At 38.6% G+C, this 24,423-nt stretch overlaps 2 protein-coding genes across 2 annotated transcripts; both read left to right on the top strand.

Moving 5' to 3' along the window:
• The first annotated feature begins 1,416 nt into the window (after nt 1-1,416).
• LOC110565845 (olfactory receptor 4K3-like) lies at nt 1,417-2,358 on the top strand. Its single transcript, XM_060371434.1, has one exon. It carries the CDS (start codon nt 1,420-1,422, stop codon nt 2,356-2,358), a length of 939 nt encoding a protein of 312 aa, XP_060227417.1. The 5' UTR covers nt 1,417-1,419.
• Nucleotides 2,359-17,422: 15,064 nt separating this feature from the next.
• LOC132649001 (olfactory receptor 4K3-like) lies at nt 17,423-18,364 on the top strand. Its single transcript, XM_060371659.1, has one exon. The coding sequence runs from the start codon at nt 17,426-17,428 to the stop codon at nt 18,362-18,364; it is 939 nt and encodes a 312-aa protein (XP_060227642.1). The 5' UTR covers nt 17,423-17,425.
• The last annotated feature ends 6,059 nt before the right edge of the window (nt 18,365-24,423 follow it).

The raw sequence follows: 24,423 nt of genomic DNA, 5'->3' as shown, positions 1-24,423 counted from the left end.
ATGTAAAACAAGTCACGAGAAGATGCAAAACACTTGTCCATTTCACAAATCAGGTTAAAGCAGTCTGCCAGCAAAGGAGACATTGTGAATGACTACAGGACTATGAGGTCATGTGAATATACCACCTGGGATCTACTATAGTGAATAATCATGACTATATGCACAAATGTTACAAAAATACAAATATTGACTCTATTACAGAGTTTAGAACTTTGATACAAAACAAGCTATGTGTAAAACTTATTACCACAAGAAAGAATAAATATTTGGTATAAATGTTCATGAAACTCTTACTACATGAGTTTCTGCTCATTGATTTTGTTTAATTTTTTAAGCCAAATTCACCATTTCCTCTGAGAATTGGCACCAAGTACAAAGAATTGCAAATAAAATATTAGAAGCTTCTATTGAATATGGATCTTCCAAAATACTTATAACATTGGCTGGGAGGTGTCCCAGTGTTTAAGAGCACTGGCTGTTCTTCCAGAGGTCATGAGTTCAATTCCAGCAACCATATGTCACCTCACAACCATGTGTAATGGGATCTGATGCTCTCTTCTTCCTGGCAAGGATTCATGCAGACAGAGCCCTCATCTACATTAAATATAAATAAATAAATAAATAAATAAATAAATAGATCGATAGATAGATTTTTAAAATGCTTTTAACACTCCTGAGCAAAGTAAAGAGGGAGCATGATAGGTTTTTGGAAAATAGAAAGTGTGGCTACTATGCATCTACATGTTCCATAATTCAAATATGTGTCTGTCAACTGGGAAGAACTGTATCGAGTATTTTAAAGGAAGCTGATTACATATATTCACACACAAATACACACACATATAATTCACAAATAAACTTGTCTTAAACGTAGTATTCAGTTTTACAATAAAATACTTGCCTAAAACTGTGCAAACAATATTGTGTTAAAATATACATAAAGGATGCTGAAAAAAAAAAACATTCTATTTATCACTTGACCCCAAATACTACAAAACCTTGTTAATTTTACTGTGGATGTTCTCTTTTACACCTTCACAACACAGTATTAAATTAAGGTAAAGAAATGGAAACAAATACTTTTAGACGAAGCAACACTTTCAGGCCTTCGAATTGCCATCTTGCATCCTCACTGTACTCCTGTAAGAGGTATTTCTAACTAGAGTATGTGCATAGCAGTCACACCTGATGCTTCTCCTCTTGGGGAGATACATTTGGCTCATGAGCTTTCACTTTGGGCAGCAATGTTTCTCAAAGCTGACAAAGACTTGTCCTTACATTTAGATTTTTTTATTGCAGGTGTAGATGTTAACTTCATAACAATACGAATGTCAGGTTCAACTAGATAACTCACTGTCCACATTCTTCTAATTGACCTTTTTTTCCCTTCAGGTTGTTTCTAAAGACACACTGAATAAAATGGATAGAGGTAATCAGTCCACAGTGTCAGAATTTGTGTGTTTAGGACTTGCTCATTCACATAGTGTTCAGCTTTCACTCTTCGTGATGTTTGTGATGCTTTATATACTCATTGTATCTGGAAATACTGTCGTCATGTTTATAATAACCATTGACCCCCATCTCCATTCCCCTATGTACTTCCTGTTGGCCAACCTGTCCTTTGTCGACATGTGGCTTTCCTCAGTCACTACTCCTAAAATGATCACAGACTTTCTCAGAGAAAACAAGACCATTTCCTTTTCAGGATGCATGTCTCAGGTCTTTTTCACCCATTGCATCGCTGCAGGAGAGGTGGTGTTGTTGGTGGTTATGGCTTATGACCGCTATGTGGCCATCTGCAAACCACTCCACTACTTCACCATCATGAACCTGAAAAGATGCAGTGTGCTGGTGTTGACTTGTTGGGCCATTGGCTTTATTCATGCCATGAGTCACCTGGTAGTGATTGTGCAGCTGCCCTTTTGTGGGCCCAAGGAAATTGATAGTTTTTTCTGTGATATACCACTGATAATCAAGTTAGCTTGTGTGGATTCCCATGACTTGGATATTTTTACAAATGTTGACTGTGGAGTTGTGGGTATGCCCTGCTTCATTCTGTTGCTCATATCCTATACATATATCCTTATAACTGTTCGCCAGAGCTCTAAAGCTGGTGCATCTAAGGCCCTGTCCACATGCACTGCCCACATCACAGTGGTGATGATCTTTTTTGTGCCCTGCATCTTCATCTATGTATGCCCTATCCAAATCTCCTGGTTGGACAAATTTTTTGCTGTATTTTACTCTGTTTTTACACCTCTCTTAAATCCAACCATTTACACAATGAGAAATAATGAGATGAAAAATGCCATGAAAAGGTTGATAAATAACTATTTGGATTCCAAAGGAAAGTCCTAATATCCAGAAATCTGTACTAAATACTTCACGTTACTGATGCTGACCTCAGAGAGTAAGGATATAATAGGGAATTTACTTATATTCATGTTTTTACCACTCTACCAAATCAGGTATAGGTTTAACATATTTCTAAAAAAATGATGCTTAATAATCAGTCATCAGAATATTGTGAATTATTCACTGAATGCAAATATGAATGATCTTTTACACAGAAATATAATTCAAACATTTTCATATATCTTCCATAAAACAACACAATGTTTGCTTTCCAAACTTGTATGTTTTTCCAATGTGAATAATAACATAGTAAACTTCATTTGGATATGATTCTAGATATCACATTCCCAAAACTTTTAATTGACCCATTGTAACATCATCACTTCGGCTTAGCACAGATATCTCTCTATCAAAAAGCTAATAGGGTTAGAAAGAAAAAAAAAAAACTAGACACAAAAGTAATAGACTACACGAGGAATAGAAGTGACATTTGTTCCACATCCATTTTTAACTCAATGAGTAAAATTTCATAATACAAATTTACTAATGAAAAACTGGTTGTATTTTCTAAGTTTTTGCAGTCATGAGGAATGAATTTTTTTCATGAAGCTATTAACACTTATGTAATATTTTAAAATATAATCTTGTAAATGACAATGTGCACAAATTCACTGGCTTTTGTTATGATTTCTTTTGTTTTTGTTTTCTGAGACAGTATTTCTCTGTGTAGCGTTGGCTGTCCTGATCTTATTTTATAGAGCAGGCTGGCCTTGACCTCACAACGATCTGCCTGCCTCTGCCTCCGTGAGTGTAAAAAATTCAGTTTAATTCAAGAATGTGTTTTTAATTCATTCATTAATAGATAACAAATCTCTAATATATGCATTTCTAAGAACTTGAACTGTGCTATCTCCTTATAGATTTTTTTTTAATGTCAGGACAACAGGGAGTTCTCAAAACAACACTGGTCTTTTCCATTGTTCTTAGTTTCCCACCATGACAAGATGATATGACCCTATTGCTGAAACCACAATATATTTTGGCTCCAAGTCATATAAAAATCAGTTTCAAAGTGACAAAGATACTTCTGAGATGGCTCACATTCATGGTAGTGGAAAGTGCTCTGTGGATCACTGGAGAAGACATCACATCAGTGGTGTTATCTGTCTCTAGAGTCTGATGGAATGAAGGACCTGCCAAGAAACATATGCTCTTTGGTACAATAATGCCATTGCTCCTATGGAGTAACACTCCACATTCTGGCTATATCTGAGGCCTTTTCCATGGGAAGGATTTTATGACCAGACCTATTCCTGATCAAATGCAAATAACCAGCAAATGAGAGTCAGATTCAAATTCTCTAAAAATGAATCTACTACTATTAATTTGCAAAATAGTGCTGTTATCCAACTCCCTTTAAATACTCATGATTGTAACCATATATCTGTACTGTTCTCAACCTTAATGAAAAAAGATTTGAAAGGTGGGCAGTAATTAATATGCTGAAAAGACAATTAGACCACAATAAAATTGTTTATGTCCATATACTTTTTGACGATTATAAGTGTGACTGCAATAAAAAAAATGTATCTCTCCAAATAAAAATATAAAGATAACCTATAACATAAAACAAGACATTTTACTGAATATTTTGTCAATTGAGTTTCTCTTTTTCTGGGTAGCCTTAGTTTGTGTCAAGTTGGCACAAAAGCGCTCTTAGGCATATATCCAAAATATACTCAAGTATACAACAAGGACATTTGCTCAACCATGTTCATAGCAGCTTTATTCATAATAGCCAGAGCCACCTGGAAACAACACAGATGTGTCCCTCAACTGAGGAATTGATACAAGAACTGTGGTGCATTTACAGAATAGAATATCACCCAGCTATTTAAAAGAATGAAATCATCAAATTTGCAGGCAAATGGTGGGAACTAGAAAAGATCATCCTGAGTGAGGTATCCCAGAAGCAGAAAGACACACATGATATATACTTACTTATAAGTGGACATTAGACATATAATATGGGATAAACATACTAAAAATCTATATACCTAAAGAAGCTAAGTAAGAAAGAGAAAACTGGGTAAGATGCTCAATCCTCATTCAGAAAGGCAAAAGGGACAGATATCAGAAGAGGAAGTAAACAGGGAATAGGAAAGGAGCCTACCACAGAGGGCCTCTGAAAGACTCTACCCAAAGCAGATGCTAAGAAACATGGCCAAATTTTGGGCAGAGTACGGGGAATCTTATGAAAGTAAGGAGAGATAGAAAGAGATAGAAGCTCTACAAGGAGAGCAACAGAACCAAAAAATCTGGGCTCAGGGGTCTTTTCTGAGACTGATACTCCAACCAAGAACCATACATGGGGATAACCTAGAACCCCTCCACAGATGTAACCCATGGCAGCTCAGTCTCCAGTGGGTTCCAGAGTCTCTAAGTGGGCTCCCTAGTAACGGGAATAAGGACTGTCTCTGACATGAACTCAGTGGCTGGCTCTTTGATCACCTCCCCCTGAGCATGGAACAGCCTTTCCAGGCCACAGAGGAAGACAATACAGCCAGCCTTGATGAGTCCTGATAGGCTAGGATCAGAGGGAGGGGAGGAGGGCCTCCCTTAACAGTAGACTTGGGGAGGGGCATGGGAGAAGATGAGGGAGAAAAGGTGGAAATAAGAGGAGTCAAGGGAGGGATCTACAGCTGGAATAAAAAGTGAATAAACTGGCATTAATAATAAATAAATAAATTTAAACAAAAAATATTTCTTTAAAAATGTTGCCTCAATCTTCATTCAGAAACATAAACAAGAAGGGCATAGGAAGAGGAAGAAAACAGGGAACAGGACAGGACCTTATCATAGAGGGACTCTGAGAGACTCTATCCAGCAGGGTATCAAAGTAGAGACTGAGACTCAAAGCCAAACATTGGGCAAAGTGCAGGGAATCTTATGAAAGAAGGGGGAGATATAAAGATCTGGAGGTGACAGGAGCTCCACTACAAGAAAAAAAGCAAAATCTGGGCACAGGGGTCTATCCTGAGACTGATACTCCAATCAAGGACCATGCATGGAGATAACCTAGAACCCCTGCACAGATGTAGCCCATGGCAGCTTAGTGTCCAAGTAGGTTCCATATTAATGGGAACAGAGACTGTCTCTGACATGAACTCAGTGGCCTGCTCTTTGATCACCTCTACCTGAGTTGGGTGTACTGTTAGAGGGCACAGGGGAAGACACTCCTAATGAGACCTGATCAACTAGGTTGAGATTGAAGGGGCGGAGGATCTCCCCTATTAGTGGACTGAGGGAGGGGGATGGGTGGAAAAGAGGGAGAGGTCAAAGGGGGTGGTTACAGTTGGGATACAAAGTGAATAATCTGTAGTTAATTAAAAAAATAAATTTTATAAAATGAAAACAAAGAAGTTAGCACAAAAGCGTTTTAAGCACACACAATTTATTTTGAAATTATCAATTTGTACATGCGGAATCATCCCTGAACATCTAGAATGAAGCAAGCTTGACAGTAAAGTAGAACAAGCTTTTTCATTTTTTTTTAATTTTATGTGAGTGGTGGTCTTTTGTTTACATGAGTATCTGTGGTTTTTTTGTTTTGTTTGTTTTGGGGTTTTTTTTGGTTTTTTTGTTTGTTTGATTCTTTGTTTTTTGTTTGTTTGTTTGTTTGTTTTGTGCCTGTTGTTCATAAAGGCCGCAAAAGCCTATCCTGGAAATGCATTTACAGTTGTTTGTGAGTCACCATGTGGTTTTTGAGCATCAAACTTGTTCCCCTGCAAGAACAGCCAATGCTTTTTCTTCAGCTATATAAGAAACATTGTTATGTGTGCTGTATTGTTTTTGCAAATATTCTGCTGCATCTATGTTCTTCATGTATATTTATCTATCATTCCTCCCATTTTTGTTCTTGTTGTGTCTTTATACGGTTTGGATGTTAGAGCAATATTAGCTCCTACAAAAGTCTAGAAAAACTCCTTTTAGAGCTATAGAATATTTTAGAAGCATCCGTAGCATTTAAATGCTAGAATTCTACATTCAATTAAAAAATCCAAATTAATAACACAAAGCAAGACCCAAACTTCAGCAATTATCCAAGAAGAAAGCCCCACAACTATCAGGGACTCCAGGTCAGATACAGGCTTGTGCCTCTCAACTACCCTTAAAGTGCATCAAATAGCCATAAACTGCACACCATCCTTGGGCTCCATATTCCAGCGCAAAATTTTAGCATAACTCTGCTTAATCAAAGGCCAAGTCAGATCTAGGGATCCCAGGGGTCACACAGGATACAAAACCACCTGCAGAGACTTCGACTGGACCTGAAGTCTCTGTGGTCATGAGAACACCAGGACACCCAGGCCAGAAGACCAGAAAAGAAACAGACACCAAGGGAGAAGAAACATCCAAAGAACAAAAGTCTAATGAAGATTACCTCAAAAATCAGCACTTTAACCTGTTAGAGCTCCAAATCCAGATGACCAGAGGTCTGCAAAGGAAAACAATCAACAAGAGCCAGGGCAATGTGGTATCACAAAAGCCCAGCTGTCCTAATACTGCAAATCCTATGAAGTTCAGCACAGCTAAAACACAGAAAAATTATCTTCAATGTTATTTTATGAAGATGGTAGTGGCCCTTAAAAACAGAAATGAATAAATCCCTTAAAGAAATACAGTAAAATACAATCAAACTAGTGAAGAAAATGTCCTAACAGATATTTACAGAACATTTCACTGAAACCAAAAGAATATACTTTCTTCTCAGCACCTCATGGAACCTCCTCCAAAACTGTCCATATACTTAGTACAAAAAAAGTCTCAACATTTACAAGAAAATTAAAATATCCTCCCCATACATTATTTGTGCACCGTAAATTAAAGTTTCACTACATCAACAGGAACAACAGAAAGCCTAAAAACTTATGGAAAATGAACAATTTGTATTCAATGACAGCTGGGAAAGGAAGAAATAAAGAAATTGAAGACTGAGCTTAATAAGAATGAATGCACAACATACCCAAACTTATGGGACACAATGAAAATAATTCTAAGAGGAAAGTTTATGGAACTAACTGCCTTCATAAAGAAAATAGTGAAGGAAATTAGTGAGCAACTTAACAGAACACACAAAATCTCTGTAACAAAAGAAAACACACCCAAAAGGAATAAATTGCAGTAAATAATCAAACTTGGGGCTGAAGTCAATGAAAAAGAAACAAAGAGAATAGCAAAAAAATCAACAAAACAAAAAGTCGAAAAATGAAAAAAATCAACACAATAGACAAACTTGTGCCCAAACTAACTAAAAGGCAGAGATAATATTCAAATTAGCAAAATCAGAAATGAAAAGGGGGGACATAACAACAAACAACAATAACAAAAAAAAACAGGTCTAGGTGGTTTTAGAACAAAATTCTACTAGACAGTCAAAGAAAAGCTTACAACAAACTATTCCACAAAATAGAAGCTAAATTCAATTTATGAGGTAATAGTCACCCTAATACTTAAAACACACAAAGACTCAACAAAAAAAAAAAAAAAAAAGAATTTCAGGCTAATTTCCCTCAAGAACACTGATGCAAGAATACTCAATTAAATACTAGAACATCAAATCCAAGAATGTATCAAAAACATCTTCCACCATGGCCAAGCAGGCTTCTTTCCAGAGATGAAGACAGTGATGGTCCTACATACAATATATATCAATGTAATCACCATACAATCTAAAGAAAAAAAATCACTTAAGTGACCCCAAAAATTGTACCAGAGAAACCCTTAAGCTGATTAACACCTTCAGCCAAGTGGCTGGATGCAAAATTGACTCAAAAAAAAAAAATTGGAAGCACCCCTGTAGATAAAAGACTAACTGACTGAGAAAGAAATTAGGGAAACAACACCCTTCACAATAACTACAATAACATATAGCACATTGGTGTGATTTTAACCAAGCAAGTGAAAAACCTGTATGCAAAAAAAAAAAAAAAAATTCAAGTCTCTGAAGAAAGAAATTGAAGAAGAAATCCGAAGATGGAAAGAACTTCCATGCTCATAGATCAGTAGGATTAACATAGTGAAAATGGCCATCCTACCAAAAGCAATCTACAGACTCAATTCAATTCCCAGCAAGCAGAAGTAGAAACACACACATGGTATGAACTCAGAAGTGGATATTAGCCATGTTATATAGGATAAACATATTAAAATCAATAGTCTTAAAGAAAGTAAACAAGATGATGGAGGGTGGGTGGGACTGGGAGGGCTTAAGGGAGGTGGCTACAGCTGGGATACAAAGTGAATAAACTGTAATTAAAATAAAAAGGAAAAATTTATAAAAAAAAATGAAAGAGACGAGCCACAAAAATGAGTGTAGCATTAAAAAGAAAAAACTAAACAAGAAGGAACTTTAGGCAAAAAAGCAAGTATCATTACCACAATTACCTGGCTCTATCTGGCTAATAATGAATAAAAATGGGGGATATAGACAAACAGGTATGGGCTTATAGGAAATATTATGAGAAGTCTTAACCCCCTCGTTGGAACATCCTGCATCAGTTCTAGAACTAGCAGTGGTGGTGTCCGAGGTCTGAGTAGCTTCAGGAGACCATTGCCCCCTGGAATGCTAGTAAATTTACTAGCTGGTTACTCGCATGCCTCGCTGGGTGCCTGTGCCCGTTGATGCCCCTCACACTATGACTCTCTTCAGACAGAAAAGGGATCTTGGAATTACAGCCGCCATTGTTACTGCCATCTCATTGGCGGCTGTTGGAGCTACCACCGCGGCATTAGCCAGGAGTCATACTGTGCAGACTGCTCAGACCCTGAATAACCTTTTAGCCAATGTAGCTCATGCCTTAGATGTACAAAAAGGAATTAATGCTCAACTAAAAGGAAGCTTGATGGTGTTCAATCAGAGGATTGACCTCGTGCAGGAGCAAATTGATACCCTATGGCAAATCGCTCAACTTGGCTGTCAATGGAAGTATGCTGGACTTTGTGTCACTAGCATACAATATGAGAATTTTTCCCATGCTGCAAATCTGTCTAAACAATTGTCTAGCTATATTTTAGGTAATTGGACTGGAGAATTCGATACTATGATGGAGCAGCTGAGAGTGGCCATTGTCACGGTAAATTCTACCAGAGTGGACACAGGACTAGCCACAGGATTATCATCATGGATTGCTGCAGCCATGAATCATCTGAAGGAATGGGCGAGCATGGGAGCGTTAGCAGGCCTTCTGGTGTTGGTCTCCTTGGTTTGCCTGTGGTATATATGCAAGATTAGAGTCTCACAACAGCGTAATGCAGCCATGACCATTCAGGCCTTTACAGCCATTGAAGCAGGACAGTCTCCCCAAGCATGGTTGGCTACCATAAAAAGCCAAAATGTTACACTCAGGATGCAAGGCTAAGCACTGCACTCAGGCTCAGCTGCTTTGGACCCAGAGAAGAGCATGTCTGATTGCAGGCAGGTTGATGCCCCAGGTCCCGCCTCTGAGAAAAAGGTATCTGACGGGTCTGATGCTCTTTGGGTGGATGACACCTAAATGAACATCTGTACAAAGTCCCAATTTATTTCTAATATCAGAGATCAGACCTCTACTCTTGCCTGATGTGTCTAAAACAAAAAGGGGGAACTGTAGAGAGCTGCATAATGCGGAGCCTTAAAGATGGAGCTGGTTTCCGCCTTCCACCTTCCCGATGGTGAGTGCTCTCTGTCACAAACAACTCCACTTTTGGCTAAGGCTGAGGATCTGGCTTGCTTCCATGTATGTGGACCTATCTGCATTGCCCACATGGCATGCTGGGGTTGGCTACCCAGAGGCTATTTAAGCTGTGGGCTGGCTTTCCCCAGGGTCAGATTGAAAGACTCCCATGAGCCTATCTAGACGGGGAGACCCCGCTTCCCAAGGAACAGCGAGACCAGCCTTCGGATGCAAGCCGAAAGAGGTTTATTTTGATACACGGGTACCCGGGGCGACCAAGCCTATCGGAGGACTTGCGCGCCTCTCGGTTGGGGTGACGGGTTTTTATAGGGCTCGGGAGCAGGAGGCGTGTTTACAGAAGCGAGAAGCATAGTTACAGGGGTCTGATTGGGTGGTTTGAACAAAGCCGTAGTTAAGTCACGTACCCAGAACAGGGAAGGCGGGAAGGCAGATTGTGAGCCAAGTCACGTACCCACCCGGAACCGGGAGGGCGGGAAAGAATGCAGCGAGGTAGCTCTTGCTATACCGCGCCTACTCTACATAGTGTTAACAATCGCTGCTTATCTTTTGGTCTTTCAAGATGATTGTTCAAGGTTCCTGAATAAACTGCATTGAAAAAAAAAAAAAAAAGAAGAAGGAACTTTAGAAATATGCTTAATCCTCATTCAGAAGGGCCATCAGGATAGATATCAGAAGTGGGAGAAGACGGGAAACAGGACAGGAACCTACCACAGAGGGACTCTGAAAGACTCTACCTGTCAGGGTATCGAGGAGATGCTGAAAATCATAGACAAAATTTGGGCAGAGTATAGGGAATCTTATGAAAGAATGGAGGGATAGAAAAAACTGGAGGGGAGAGGAACTACACAAGGAGTCCAACAGAGCCAAAAAAAAAAATATGGGCCCAGAGTCCCTGCAAAGACTGAGAAATCAACCGAGGACCAGGCATGGAAAGGACCTAGACACCCTGCTCAGTCTCCATGGGGATTCCATGGAGAACAGGGGCAGTCTCCGACATGAACTCAGTTGCCTGTTCTTTGATGACCACCCCCTGGTGAGATGAACTTACTAGGCCAGGGAGAAATAGGATCCAGTTAGTCCTGATGAGACTTGATAGGCTAAGGTTAGATAGTAGGGGAGAGGGTCCTCCCCTATCAGTGAACTAGGGAAGAGACAGAGTTGAGGAAGAAGGAAAGGTGGGAATGGGAGGAGATGAGGGAGGGGTCCTCAGCTGGATACAAAGTGAATAAATTGTAAATGATGATGATGATGATGATAAACCTGAAAAAAAAAAAACATAATCACCTCACTAGATGCTGAAAAGACCTTTGACAAAATTGAAAACCCCTTCATGATAAAAGTTTTGGAGTCATCAGGGATACGAGGCACATACCTAAACACAGTAAAGGTATACAAGGCAAGCTAATAGTCAACATCAGATCAAATTCAGGATCTGAGTGCCACTATTGCTACTCTAGGAGTAACTTGCAAGACTGGTAATATGCATCTCAGCTAGTAGCAATAGTGATTGCTTTCCTCTACTGGAAGCTTGAATAGCAATGTCAGTTATTATGATGGTCAGTACTCAGGGAGGAGGTTAATCCTGTGAGATCTGGCTCAAATCTTCCAAGTCCTTTCTCTGAGATAATTGGTGCCTTCCACAATACAGACTTATCTTCAACCTTTGGAAGGAAAGCAAAAGCAATAGAAATAGCCTATAGATTTTGGAAATCTCTGACTGTCCTGACCAACAACTTGTAAAGAAATATCTCATGCCTGGTTTTAGAGCTTGTTTTTTTCTGCAAGTTTTTATGTTTGTTTTAATTTGTTTTGTTTTGCTAATTTTAGGTAGTCTTGTGGGGAGTATTGTCAGCCCAAGTGACAGAACTTCATTCAGGATATAAACATATTTAAGTTACATAAATATAAAGCAATGTTATCTTAAAGCCTATCAAATATCCTTAGTGTTATTTATTCCTCACCCTTTCTTCCCTCTTCTCTGTTAGCCTCTCTCCCCTAATCCCAATAAAAGCCCACCTCCTCATGAATCTGTGTTTTGTTGTTCTTTGTTCACACTAGAGTTAATTCTCCATCAGGTGTATGGCTAGTAAAAATTCTTTCCCATTCTATTGGAAAATTCTTTCCATTCACTCAGTTAATGTTTTTTCCCTTTGGCTGTATAGAAGCTCTTGATTTTCATAAAGTCTTGCCTGAAAATTGTAGGTCTTAATGGATGTGTATAACTTGGCATTCAAATCATACCTACTACCATTGTAGAGTCACCTATCAGACCTAAATGTCACTTCTTTTATTATATTCTTATTTATTTATATATTATTAAATTTAAATTGAAAGCAAAATATTTTAATTGTTTATCTATAATTGTTTTACATAATCATAATGGGAGGGGTATTGGGCACGTGGCTTATTAGATTAAAAGGCTTCCTATGCAACTCTGTCCACCTGAGTTCATTTGCAGGGCACTTGATAAGTTGAAGAGAACCAACACCACAAAGTTCTTCTCTAATTTTCATAAACACATAATGACATATATACGTATGTGAGTGTTTGTGTGTGTACATATGTATATATTTATATTTTTATATATCATCAATATCTACAACATATATACATATACATACACATCATTAATGTCTATGTAATAGTAAAAAAGAACGTTAATGGAGTGTTAATGTTTTTACATCCAGTGCGTGACTTCCACCACCACATAGAGTCACATATCGTACTAAGATGAATCCAGCAAGTGACCAAAATTGCCTACCAATTAGACTCAACCCGGTCATGCATTAGGAAACTGCATTCACAGCAAGGAATTTGTTTTAGTCATATTTCACACTGTCCAGCATATAGCCTCTTGTAACTATAAAAAAATTTAATTCACCTATGAAATAGACATATTAACATAACATGATTTCAGAAAACTTCTCCTTGGTTATTATTGGTCATGTGAATAATTTTGAAAATGAACTAATGTTGTCAATTCTGTGATGACTAATGTCTCTGTAATTTCACAAATAAGTAGCCCTTGGTATCATTCTTAACAGAGAATCCCTGAGAGATGTCCATGATAATTATTTTCATGGTCCTCCTATTGCTCCAAATACAGAACAAGTCAATTCACCTATGGGAACAACTTGAGGCAGTGAATATAGGTCAGGTGTAGAGAATGTGCTTCCAAGAGACTACATCTGCATGAAATGGATGTCCTCCGGAGCATACATCAGATGGAAAAAAAAATATGATCAACGAGAAAAACTTGTATTGTAAGTCATTTTATCTCTCCAACATTCTAAGACAATTCTCAAAATATTTATAGGTATCATTTCTACCAATTCTATTATAAATTTATTTGAGCATATTTTCTATATCATGCGTCATTTTTAGAAGGTAATTAAATGGCTTCAAAATCTTCTAAGCCACCATAATATTCTATGGATTAATATCAGACCAAATCACACCATCAGTGTGTTAGTGGCTGTATCATTCATTAACCAGTGGTATAAGCGACATCCAGCTAACATTATACAAGAATTCTCTGTCTCTTGATCAGGAGCAAAATAATGTTTGATTATAGTGTGCACAGTATGAGATAATTTTTAGTTCAGAATTAGGAAGAAACAGTCAAGTGAATGGAAAGAGGTATAATTCCTGATTATTTCATATATCAGATCAAGGAGGCTACCAACAAGCAAGACATTGGAAGAAATGAGCGTACAAGTTCAAAGATATGAGAATCTATCGCATAGCATCTACTTATGCCTGTAATTCTGACTCTATCCACAATACTTAACAAAATCTAAATACTGACACTAATACAGAGTTTACACTTTTGATACAAAACTTCTACATGGACAATCTTTAATCAGAAGATAGAATAAATACTTGGTTTAAATGGTCCTAAAAAGATCATTTAGTTTGTTTCCCTTTGTTGATTTTTTAATATTATTGATAAAAAAGCCAAAGTTAGTGCTTTTCTAATAGAATAGACACCAAGACAAAGGCAAGAATTCCAGATGGAGTAACAGAACATTCTACTGAATCTAGGCCCTCTAAAATACATAGAGCACCGCTGAGAAACAAAGGAACCATGAAGTGTTGTCAGGTGAAAAGAAAAGAGTCACATAACTAATACGGCTTTGGCATCTACATAGCCCATAGTTACTGAATAGGTGTATGTCAACTTATAGGGCAGTGGCAGGTATTTTAAAGAAAAGGGATTATGTATGGTTACATATACACAATCTTATGTAAAGTGTTCAGCTGAACATTAAAATCATTGCTTAAAACAGTAAAAACAATATTCTTTTAAAACATACAAAAAAGTACAGGAAAAGAAAACAATTCTAATGGATTCTTTTACTACGAATACTTTGAATAATAGAGTAATGTCATTTTGGTGGTGATTAATAAGAATGTCTTTCTAATTCCTCAAATATGTAGCACTTGGTATTGTTTTTAACAAAACAATTGCTAAGATATGTCTAAGATAATTACATCCCAGTCTCTCATTTTGTTCAGAATACAGAAAAAGTGAATTAACCTATGGGACAAGTTCAGGCAGAAACTATAGGCCAGGCTGAAAAAAAAATGGTTCCAATAAAAAGCCTCTGCGTGTCGCAGATGTCTTCACAAGCACACATCAAATGGAAGAAAATGTGATCTTGGGGGAAAAAAAAGAAACGTATTTGGTAAGTCATTTCATTTCTCCAACATTTTTCTCCAGGATTATTCTTGAACATTTCTAGGTATCTCCTTTATCAATTCCCATTATATGTGGATTGAGCAATGTTGCTATATGTTTTATCATTATTACAAAACTATTAATGATTTCACTCTACCTTTTCTAATCCAACAGAAGTTTCTACGGTTTGCAATCAATGCAAACACCACCAGAACAGGCACAGCCTCAGTATATTAGGGCATCACATCACCATTCCTTTCCTAATGATCAGTATAATCAGCAAAATGCTAACACTGAACAAGATTTGCTGTTTCTTAATCAGATCCAGTATTGTTCACTCATAGAAAAGACTGTAGATAAGTTAATTTTCAGCTCAGAAATAGGAAGAAATGTAAAACAAATCATGAGAAGATGCAAAACACTTGTCCATTTCACAAATCAGGTTAAAGAAATCTGCCAGCAAAGGAGACATTGTGAATGACTACAGAACTATGAGGTCATGTGAATATACCACCTGGGATCTACTATAGTGAATAATCATGACTATATACACAAATGTTACAAAAATACAAATATTGACTCAATTCCAAAGTTTAGAACTTTGATACAAAACAATCTATGTGTAAAACTTATTACCACAGGAAAGAATAAATATTTGGTGTAAATGTTCATGAAACTATTAGTACATGAGTTTCTGCTCATTGATTTTGTTTAATTTTTTAAGCCAATGTCAACATTTTCTATGAGAATTGGCACCAAGTTCAAAGAATTGCAAATAAAATATTAGAAGGTCTTATTGAATCTGGGCCTTCCAAAGTACTTACAACAGTGACTCGGAGGTGTCCCAGTGGTTAAATTTGCAGGTAAATGGTGGGATCTGGAAAGGATCATCCTGAGTGGGTTGTCCCAGAAGCAAAAAGACACACATGGTATATACTCACTCATATAGACATACAACATAGGACAAACCCACTAAAACCTGTGCATCTAAAGAAACTAAGCAAGAGAGAGGACCCTAACTAAAATGTCCAATCCCCATCCGGAAAGGCAAAGAGGATGGACATCAGAAGAAGAAGAAAACAGGAAACAACCTAGGAACCTACCACAGAGGGCCTCTGAAAGCCTATGCCCTACAGACTATCAATGCAGATGCTGAGCCTGATGGACAACTGTTGGGCAGAGTGAAGGGAATTTTATGTAAGAACTGGGAAATAGTAAGAGCTGGAGAGGACAGGGTCTCCACAAGGAGAGCAACAGAACCAGAAAATTTGAACACAGGGAACTTCCCAGAGACTCATACTCCAACCAAGGACCATTCATAGAGATAACCCAGAACCCCTGCACAGATGTAGCCCAGGGCAGTTCAGAGTCCAATTGGGTTACATAGTAATGTGAAGAGGGACTGCCTCTGACATAATCTGATTGGCCTGCTCTTTGATCACCTCCCTCTGGGGGGAGCAGCCTTACCAGGCCATAGTAGAGGACAATGCAGCCACTTTTGATGTGAACTGATGGACTAAGATCAGAAAGGAGAGGAGAACCTCCCCTATCAGTGGACTTGGAGAGTGGCATGCATGCAGAGGGAGGAGAGAGGGTGGGATTGGGAGGGGAGGAAGGAGGGGCTTATGGGGGGATGCAGAATGAATAAAGTGTAATTGATGAAAAATAAAATAAAAAAAAGAGCACTGGCTGCTCACCCAGATGTCATGAGTTCAATTCCAGCAACCATATGTCAACTCACAACCATGTATAATGGGATCTGATGCTCTCTTCTTCCTGGCAAGGATTCATGCAGATAGAGCCCTCATCCACATTAAATATAAATAAATAAATAAATGAATAGATAGATAGATAGATAGATAGATAGATAGATAGATAGATAGATTTTTAAAATGCTTTTAACACTCTTGAGCAAAGTAAAGAGAGATCATGATAGGTTTTTGGAAAATAGAAAGTGTGGCTACTATGCATCTACATGTTCCATAATTCAAATATGTGTCTGTCAACTGGGAAGAACTGTATCAAGTATTTTAAAGGAAGCTGATTACATATATTCACACACAAATACACACACACATATACATTCACAAATAAACTTGTCTTAAACATAGTACTCAGTTTTATAATAAGATACTTGCCTAAACCTGTGCAAACAATATTGTGTTAAAATATACATAAAGGATGCTGAAAAAAAACATTCTATTTATCACTTGACCCCAAATACTACAAAACCTTGTTAATTTTACTGTGAATGTTCTCTTTTACACATTGACAACACAGTATTAAATTAAGGTAAAGAAATGGAAACAAATACTTTTAGACGAAGCAACACTTTCAGGCCTTCGAATTGCCATCTTGCATCCTCACTGTACTCCTGTAAGAGGTATTTCTAACTAGAGTATGTGCATAGCAGTCACACCTGATGCTTCTCCTCTTGGGGAGATACATTTGGCTCATGAGCTTTCACTTTGGGCAGCAATGTTTCTCAAAGCTGACAAAGAATTGTCCTTACATTTAGATTTTTTTATTGCAGGTGTAGATGTTAACTTCATAACAATACGAATGTCAGGTTCAACTAGATAACTCACTGTCCACATTCTTCTAATTGACTGTTTTTTCTCTTCAGGTTGTTTCTAAAGACACACTGAATAAAATGGATAGAGGTAATCAGTCCACAGTGTCAGAATTTGTGTTTTTAGGACTTGCTCATTCACACAGTGTTCAGCTTTCACTCTTCGTGATGTTTGTGATGCTTTATATACTCGTTGTATCTGGAAATATTGTCGTCATGTTTATAATAACCACTGATCCCCATCTCCATTCCCCTATGTACTTCCTGTTAGCCAACCTGTCCTTTGTTGACATGTGGCTTTCCTCAGTCACCACTCCTAAAATGATCACAGACTTTCTCAGAGAAAACAAGACCATTTCTTTTTCAGGCTGCATGTCTCAGGTCTTTTTCACCCATTGCATCGCTGCAGGAGAGGTGGTGTTGTTGGTGGTTATGGCTTATGACCGCTATGTGGCCATCTGCAAACCACTCCACTACTTCACCATCATGAACCTGAAAAGATGCAGTGTGCTGGTGTTGACTTGTTGGGCCATTGGCTTTATTCATGCCATGAGTCACCTGGTAGTGATTGTGCAGCTGCCCTTTTGTGGGCCCAAGGAAATTGATAGTTTTTTCTGTGATATACCACTGATAATCAAGTTAGCTTGTGTGGATTCCCATGACTTAGATATTTTTACAAATGTTGACTGTGGAGTTGTGGGTATGCCCTGCTTCATTCTGTTGCTCATATCCTATACATATATCCTTATAACTGTTCGCCAGAGCTCTAAAGCTGGTGCATCTAAGGCCCTGTCCACATGCTCTGCCCACATCACAGTGGTGATGATCTTTTCTGTGCCCTGCATCTTCATCTATGTGAGCCCTATACAAATCACCTGGTTGGACAAATTTTTTGCTGTATTTTACTCTGTTTTTACACCTCTCCTAAATCCAGCCATTTACACAATGAGAAATAAAGAGATGAAAAATGCCATGAAAAGGTTGATAAAGAATTACATGGATTCCAATAGATATTCCTAATATCCAGAAATCTGTACTAAAAAATTCAAGTAACTGATACTGATCTCACAGAGTAAGGTTAAGGTCAGGAAATTTACTTATATTCAATGTATTTACCACTTTACCAATTCAGGTATAGGTTTAATAATACTTTGAAGAAAATAATGCTTAGTAATCAGCCAGCAGAATATTATTAATTATTCAAAGAAATACAAATATGAATGAACCTTTATAGAGGAATGTTATTCAACCCATTCTCTTATTTCTTCCTTAAAAAAAAAAAAAAAACAATGTTTACCAAACTTAAATGTTTTTCTCTTTGAATAATAACTTAGTAAATTCCATTTAAATATAATTCTACATACCATATTCTTCAATTTATCTGTTGCCAAATTATAAAAACATCAATTTGTTTAACACAGATATCTACCAAAATGCTAATTGGGGTAAGAAGAAAAACGTTAATTAAAAAAAAAAAAGAGAAAAGTTACATCCAATTGCCTGCTAATTTCATGATTTCCTTGTTTTTAGTAATCGAGTAATATTCCATTGTGTAAATGTATCACACTTTCTGTATCCATTCTTTGGTTGAGGAACATCTAGGTTGTGTCTAGATTCTAGCGATTATGAATAAAGCTACTATGAACACAGCTAAGCAAAAGTTGTAAGGTTCAGCATCTTTCAGATATATGCCTAGTAATGGTATAGCTGAGTCTCGAAGTAGCCCTATTCCTAGTTTCCTAAGAAAGCGCCAGATTTATCTCCAAAGTAGTTCTACAAGTTGATATTTCCACCAGCAACACTGGAGAATTTCCCTTTCACCATATCCCCTCCAGCAAGTGCTGTCACTTGAGTTTTTGATCTTAGCCATTCTGGTGAGTATGAGATGGAAAAGGTCATCCTGAGTGAACTATCCCAGAAGCAGAGATACATACATGGTATATACTCATTTATAAGTGGATATTAGCCATATGACATAGGATAAATATACTAAAATCTACAGACATAAAGAAGCTAAACAACAAGGAAGACCCTTGGGAAGATTCCACATTCACATTTTTTTAAATTAAATATTTATATTAATTACACTTTATTCACTTTGTATCCCAGCTCTAGCCCCCTCCCTCATTTCCTCCCCAAACCCCCTACCCTCCCTCATCTCCTCCCATTCCCTTCTCCAAGTGCAAATCTGTGGCCTGGCTAGGCTGCTCCCCCATCAGGGGGAGGAGGGTCAAAGAGCCTTCCACTGAGCTCATGTTAGAGACAGTCCCTGTTCTTCTTACTAGGAAACTCACTTGGAGACTGAGCTACAATGGGCTACATCTGAACAAGGGTTCTAGGTTATATCCATGAATGGTCCTTGGTTGGAGCATCAGTCTCAGAAAAGACCCCTGTGCCCAGATTTCTTGGTTATGTTGCTCTCCTTGTGGAGGTCCTGTTCTCTCCAGGTCCCCCTACCTCCCCATTCTTTCATAGAATTCCCTGAACTCTGCCCAAATTTTGGTTAAGAATCTCAGCATCTGCTTTGATATACTGCTGGGTAGAGTGTTTCAGAGACCCTGTGTGTTGGGCTTCTGTCCTGTTTCCTGTTTTCTCCTTCTTCCAATGTCCATCCTGTTTGTCTTTCTGAGTGAGGATTGATCATCTTACCCAGGGACCTCCTTCTTGTTTAGCTTCTTTAGGTGTACAGATTTTAGTATGTTTATCCTATATTATAGATCTAGTATCCACCTATAAGTGAGCATATACTGTGTGTCTTTCTGCTTCTGAGATACATCACTCAGGATAATCTTTTGAAGATCATTCTTATTTTTTTATTAATTACAGTTTATTCACTTTGTATCCCAGCTGGAGTCCCCTCCCTCATTCCCTCCCAACCCCACCTTCCCTCCCTCATCTCCTTCCATCCCCTCCTCAAGTACAGTGATCAGGGAGATCCTTCTCCCTTTTCCTGTGACCCTAGCTTATCATGTCTCATCAGGACTGGCTACAGTATCTTCCTCTGTGGCCTAGTAAGGATGCTCCTTCCTCAGGGGGAGGTGATCAATGAGCCAGCCACTGAGTTCAGGTCACAGATAATCCCTATTCCTATTACTGGGGAACCCATTTGGACACTGAGCTGCCATGGGCTACATCTGTGCAGGGGTTCATGGTTATGTCCATGCATAGTCCTTGGTTGGAGTATCAGTCTCAGAAAAGGCCCCTGGGCCCAGATTTATTGGTTCTGTTGTCAAGTTTCCTTGTGGAGCTTCACTTCCCGCCAGGTCTTTCTATCTCCTATTCTTACATAAGATTCACTGCACTCTGCCCAAAGGCTGCCGATGAGTCTCAGCCTTTGCTTTAATACCTTGCTGGGTTGAGTGTTTCAGAGTATTTCTGTGGTAGGCTCTATCCTGTTCCCTGTTTCTCCCTCTTCCAATGTCCGGTACCACTCTTTCTTTATCCATTCCTCAACTGAGTTCCATTTTCTATTATAAATAAAGATTCCATGAATATAGTTAAACAAGTATCCTTGAGGAAGGATGGAGCATCCTTTGGGTATATGCTCAGAAGTGGTATATATGAATCTTTTTTTTAAAATGTACTTATTTGCATGGACCTAGGGACATCTGAGAAGCCAGCAGGGAGAAAATGTCACCTAACAAACACAGGATGTCATCTTTGCTTTAGTCCCTGGGCTAATAAAACAGATTACAGTGATAATAAAACACCAGTGATCTCAGGACTTTGACTGATGCAGACTGATGGTGATGGTGATGGAGTTGATGATGGTGATGTGTTAGGTCTGGCACTGAAATTGTAGAAGAGAGAAGACATTGAGAGAAATGGTGCTAAGGAACAGAAGGGGTAGGGTGGGCACTGCTATGGAGCATAACTTCCTGCAGGAAGAAACAGCTTGGTCCTAAGAGATTTAGGATTGAAGCTAATCAGAGCAGCAGTGAGGAAAGCAAAGCAGAATTTTAAAAGTGTGGTGAACTGTAAGCAAATAAATGTTCAGAGCATATAGATTTCCTTGAAGAAATGAAGAGTTGCATCCGCCAGGGCTGGTCCCTATTTTACAAACTTACAGGCAGCAAGAAAAGTCTATGTGATCACAGAGATCAAAGAAACTCCAATATTCTTCCAGGTCTGTTCAATTCTCAGAATATAGTATTTATATTTCCTTAGAAATATTTTCAGTGGCACATTTGTAACAGTTGTATCTTTTTTATTTTTATTAATTACAGTTTATTCACTTTGTATCCCCCCTGCAGCTTCATCCCTCCTCCCCTCCCAATCCCACCCTCCCTCCCCCTTCTCCACCATGTCCCTCCCCAAATCCACTGATAGGGGAGGTCCTCCTCTCCTTCTTTCTGATCCTAGTCTATCAGGTCTCATCAGGACTGTCTGCATTGTCTTCCTCTGTGTCCTGGTAAGGCTGCTCTTCCCACCCCAGGAGGAGGTGATCAAAGAGCAGGCCAATCAGTTCATGTCAGCGACAGTTCACTGTTCCCATTAAAGTGCAACCCACTTGGACACTGAACTTCCGTGAGCTACATCCATGCAGAGGTTCTAGGTTATCTCCACAAATAATCCTTGGTTGGAGTATCAGTCTCAGAAAAGACCCCTGTGCCCAGATTTTTTGGTTCTGTCGCTCTCCTTTTGGAGCTCCTGTCCTCTCCAGGTCTTCTAATCTCCTCCTTCTTTCATAAGATTCCCTGAAACCTGGCTAGGAGTCTCAGCAGCTGCTCTGATACCCTACAGAGGTCCATGCAAATGCCAACTCTGATGGTTCCTATGCCTTACGGTAAACATTGCAAACACATATCACATCTTTTCTCTCTGTCTTTGTTTGTTCACTGTTTTCTGATGTGAAACAACATCTCCAGTGTGCTCATGCTGATGTCCTCAGTACTGTTTATTAACTCTGACATAAAGTTAACACTCAGCAAATGCAAATTGTCATGGATGATTATTTGGATAACAATTATTACCAGAGTTCCACTTTAACAAAATTAAAACATAATGTTTTAGCTAATAAATACAGAGAAACAAGTGTTATTTGTATCTACATTATATCTGCACATCCTGAAATTATGAATTTATTGAGATCCTCAGTCCCATTATTTTTCTCCAAAATCAAAGTATAGATTTCTGATGGAATGTTAAAATTATGTTCCTCTGTCTCTAAGCTACCGTTTGTTTAAATACTGTCTGGAGGCAGCACTTAAAGTCATAAAAGGAACTTTGGATGTGCTTTTAAAGATGAACTTCCAACTCAGTGACCCACTGTGAGTTCTTCTTGTTCAACATAATAATAGACTTGGCCTTATGGGTCATTTGTTAGAATCATACCACTTAATTTGAACAATGCTGTTTGTAGCTATTCCTCAACCTCAGACTGGTCTTTGTGTGGGTACCAAATTTCTCTTCGTCACCCCTACTTAACTCTCTGGCTTATGCCATATCCACACAACAGCTAACCTGGATACTTCCCACTCATTTCCATTCAGAACTGCAGTTCGGAGCACTCAGGTTTTCCCTTCTGCTTCAGTGGCAGCAGTGATAATAAAACACCAGTGATCTCAGGACTTTGAATGATGCAGACTGATGGTGATGGTGATGGGGTTGGGACTGTCCTTTTATTGAAAAGGCCACACTGGCCACTTTATAATGATGATCCTTATTTATTTCATTGTAATCAGCCTGCCTGTGCCTTGGATACTAAGTTAGGGTTAACGTCTTTCCTCATTGTACCATCGCTGACTGCATGGTTCACATTATGAAAAAGCCAAAGGAAATTATATCCCCCCACGAATAAAACAGCTTCTGAGATAGTATATATATATATATATATATATATATATATATATATTACAGTTTGTTCACATTATATCCCAGCTGTAGCTGCCCCCATCCCCTCCAGATCCTACTCTTCTTTCCTCATCACCTCAAATGCCCCTCCCCAAATACACTGATAGGGGAGGTCCTCCTCCCATGACCCCTTAGCCTATCAGGTATCATCAGAACTGACTGCATTATCTTCCTCTGTGGCCTGGGAAGACTGCACCCATTTCAGGGGAAGGTGACCAAAGAGCCAGCCACTGAGTTCATCTCAGAGAGAGTCCCTGCTCCCATTACTAGGGTACCCACTTGGAGACTGAGGTGCCATGGGCTAAATCTGTGCAGGGGGTTGAGGTTATCTCCATGCATGGTCCTTGGCTGGAATATCAGTCTCAGAAAAGATCACTTGGCCCAGATTTTTTTGGTTCTGTTGGTCTCCTTGTGGAACTCCTGTTACCTCCAAGTCTTTTTATCTCCCTCTTCTTTCATAAGATTCCCTGCACTCTGCCCAAAGATTGGCTACGAGCCTCACCATCTGCATTAATACCCTGCTGGGTAGAGTCTTTCAGAGGCCCTCTGTGGTAGGCTCATGTCCTGTTTCCTCTTTTCTCCTTCTTCCAATGTCCATCCCATTTGTCTTTCTGAGTGAGTATTGATCATCTTACCGAGGGCCCTCCTTCTTGCTTAGCTTCTTTAGGTGTACAGATATTTGTAGGTTCATCCTATATTATATGTCTAAAATCCACTTATAAGTGAGCATACACCATGTATGTCTTTCTGATTCTGGGAAACCTCACTCAGGATGATCTTATCTAGATCCCACCATTAGCTGCAAATTTTATGATTTCCTTGTTTTTATGTGCTGAGTAGTATTCCATTGTGTAAATGTACCACAAATTCTGAATCCATTCCTCAGCTGAGGGACATCTGGGTTGTTTACTGATTCTTTCTATTACAAATAAAGCAGCTACAAACATGGTAGCAAATGTCCTTGGCTATATGTCTAGGATGCTCTAGCTGAGTCTTGAGGAAGCGCTATTTCTAGTTGTCTGAGAAAGCACCAGAATGATTTCCAAAGTGGTTGTACAAGTTTACATTCCCAACAACAATGGAATAATGTTCCCCTTTCACCATATCCTCTCCAGCATGTGCTGTCACTTAAGTTTTTTATCTTAGCCATTTTGATGGGTGTGAGAAGGAAAAGATCATTCTGAATGAGGTATCCCAGAAGCAGAAAGTCATACATGGTATATACT

Source organism: Meriones unguiculatus, chromosome 18 (assembly GCF_030254825.1).
Source record: "Meriones unguiculatus strain TT.TT164.6M chromosome 18, Bangor_MerUng_6.1, whole genome shotgun sequence".
Taxonomy (NCBI): domain Eukaryota; kingdom Metazoa; phylum Chordata; class Mammalia; order Rodentia; family Muridae; genus Meriones; species Meriones unguiculatus.
The sequence above is the reverse complement of the archived record's forward strand: the minus strand, read 5'-3'. Positions and strand labels throughout refer to the sequence as shown.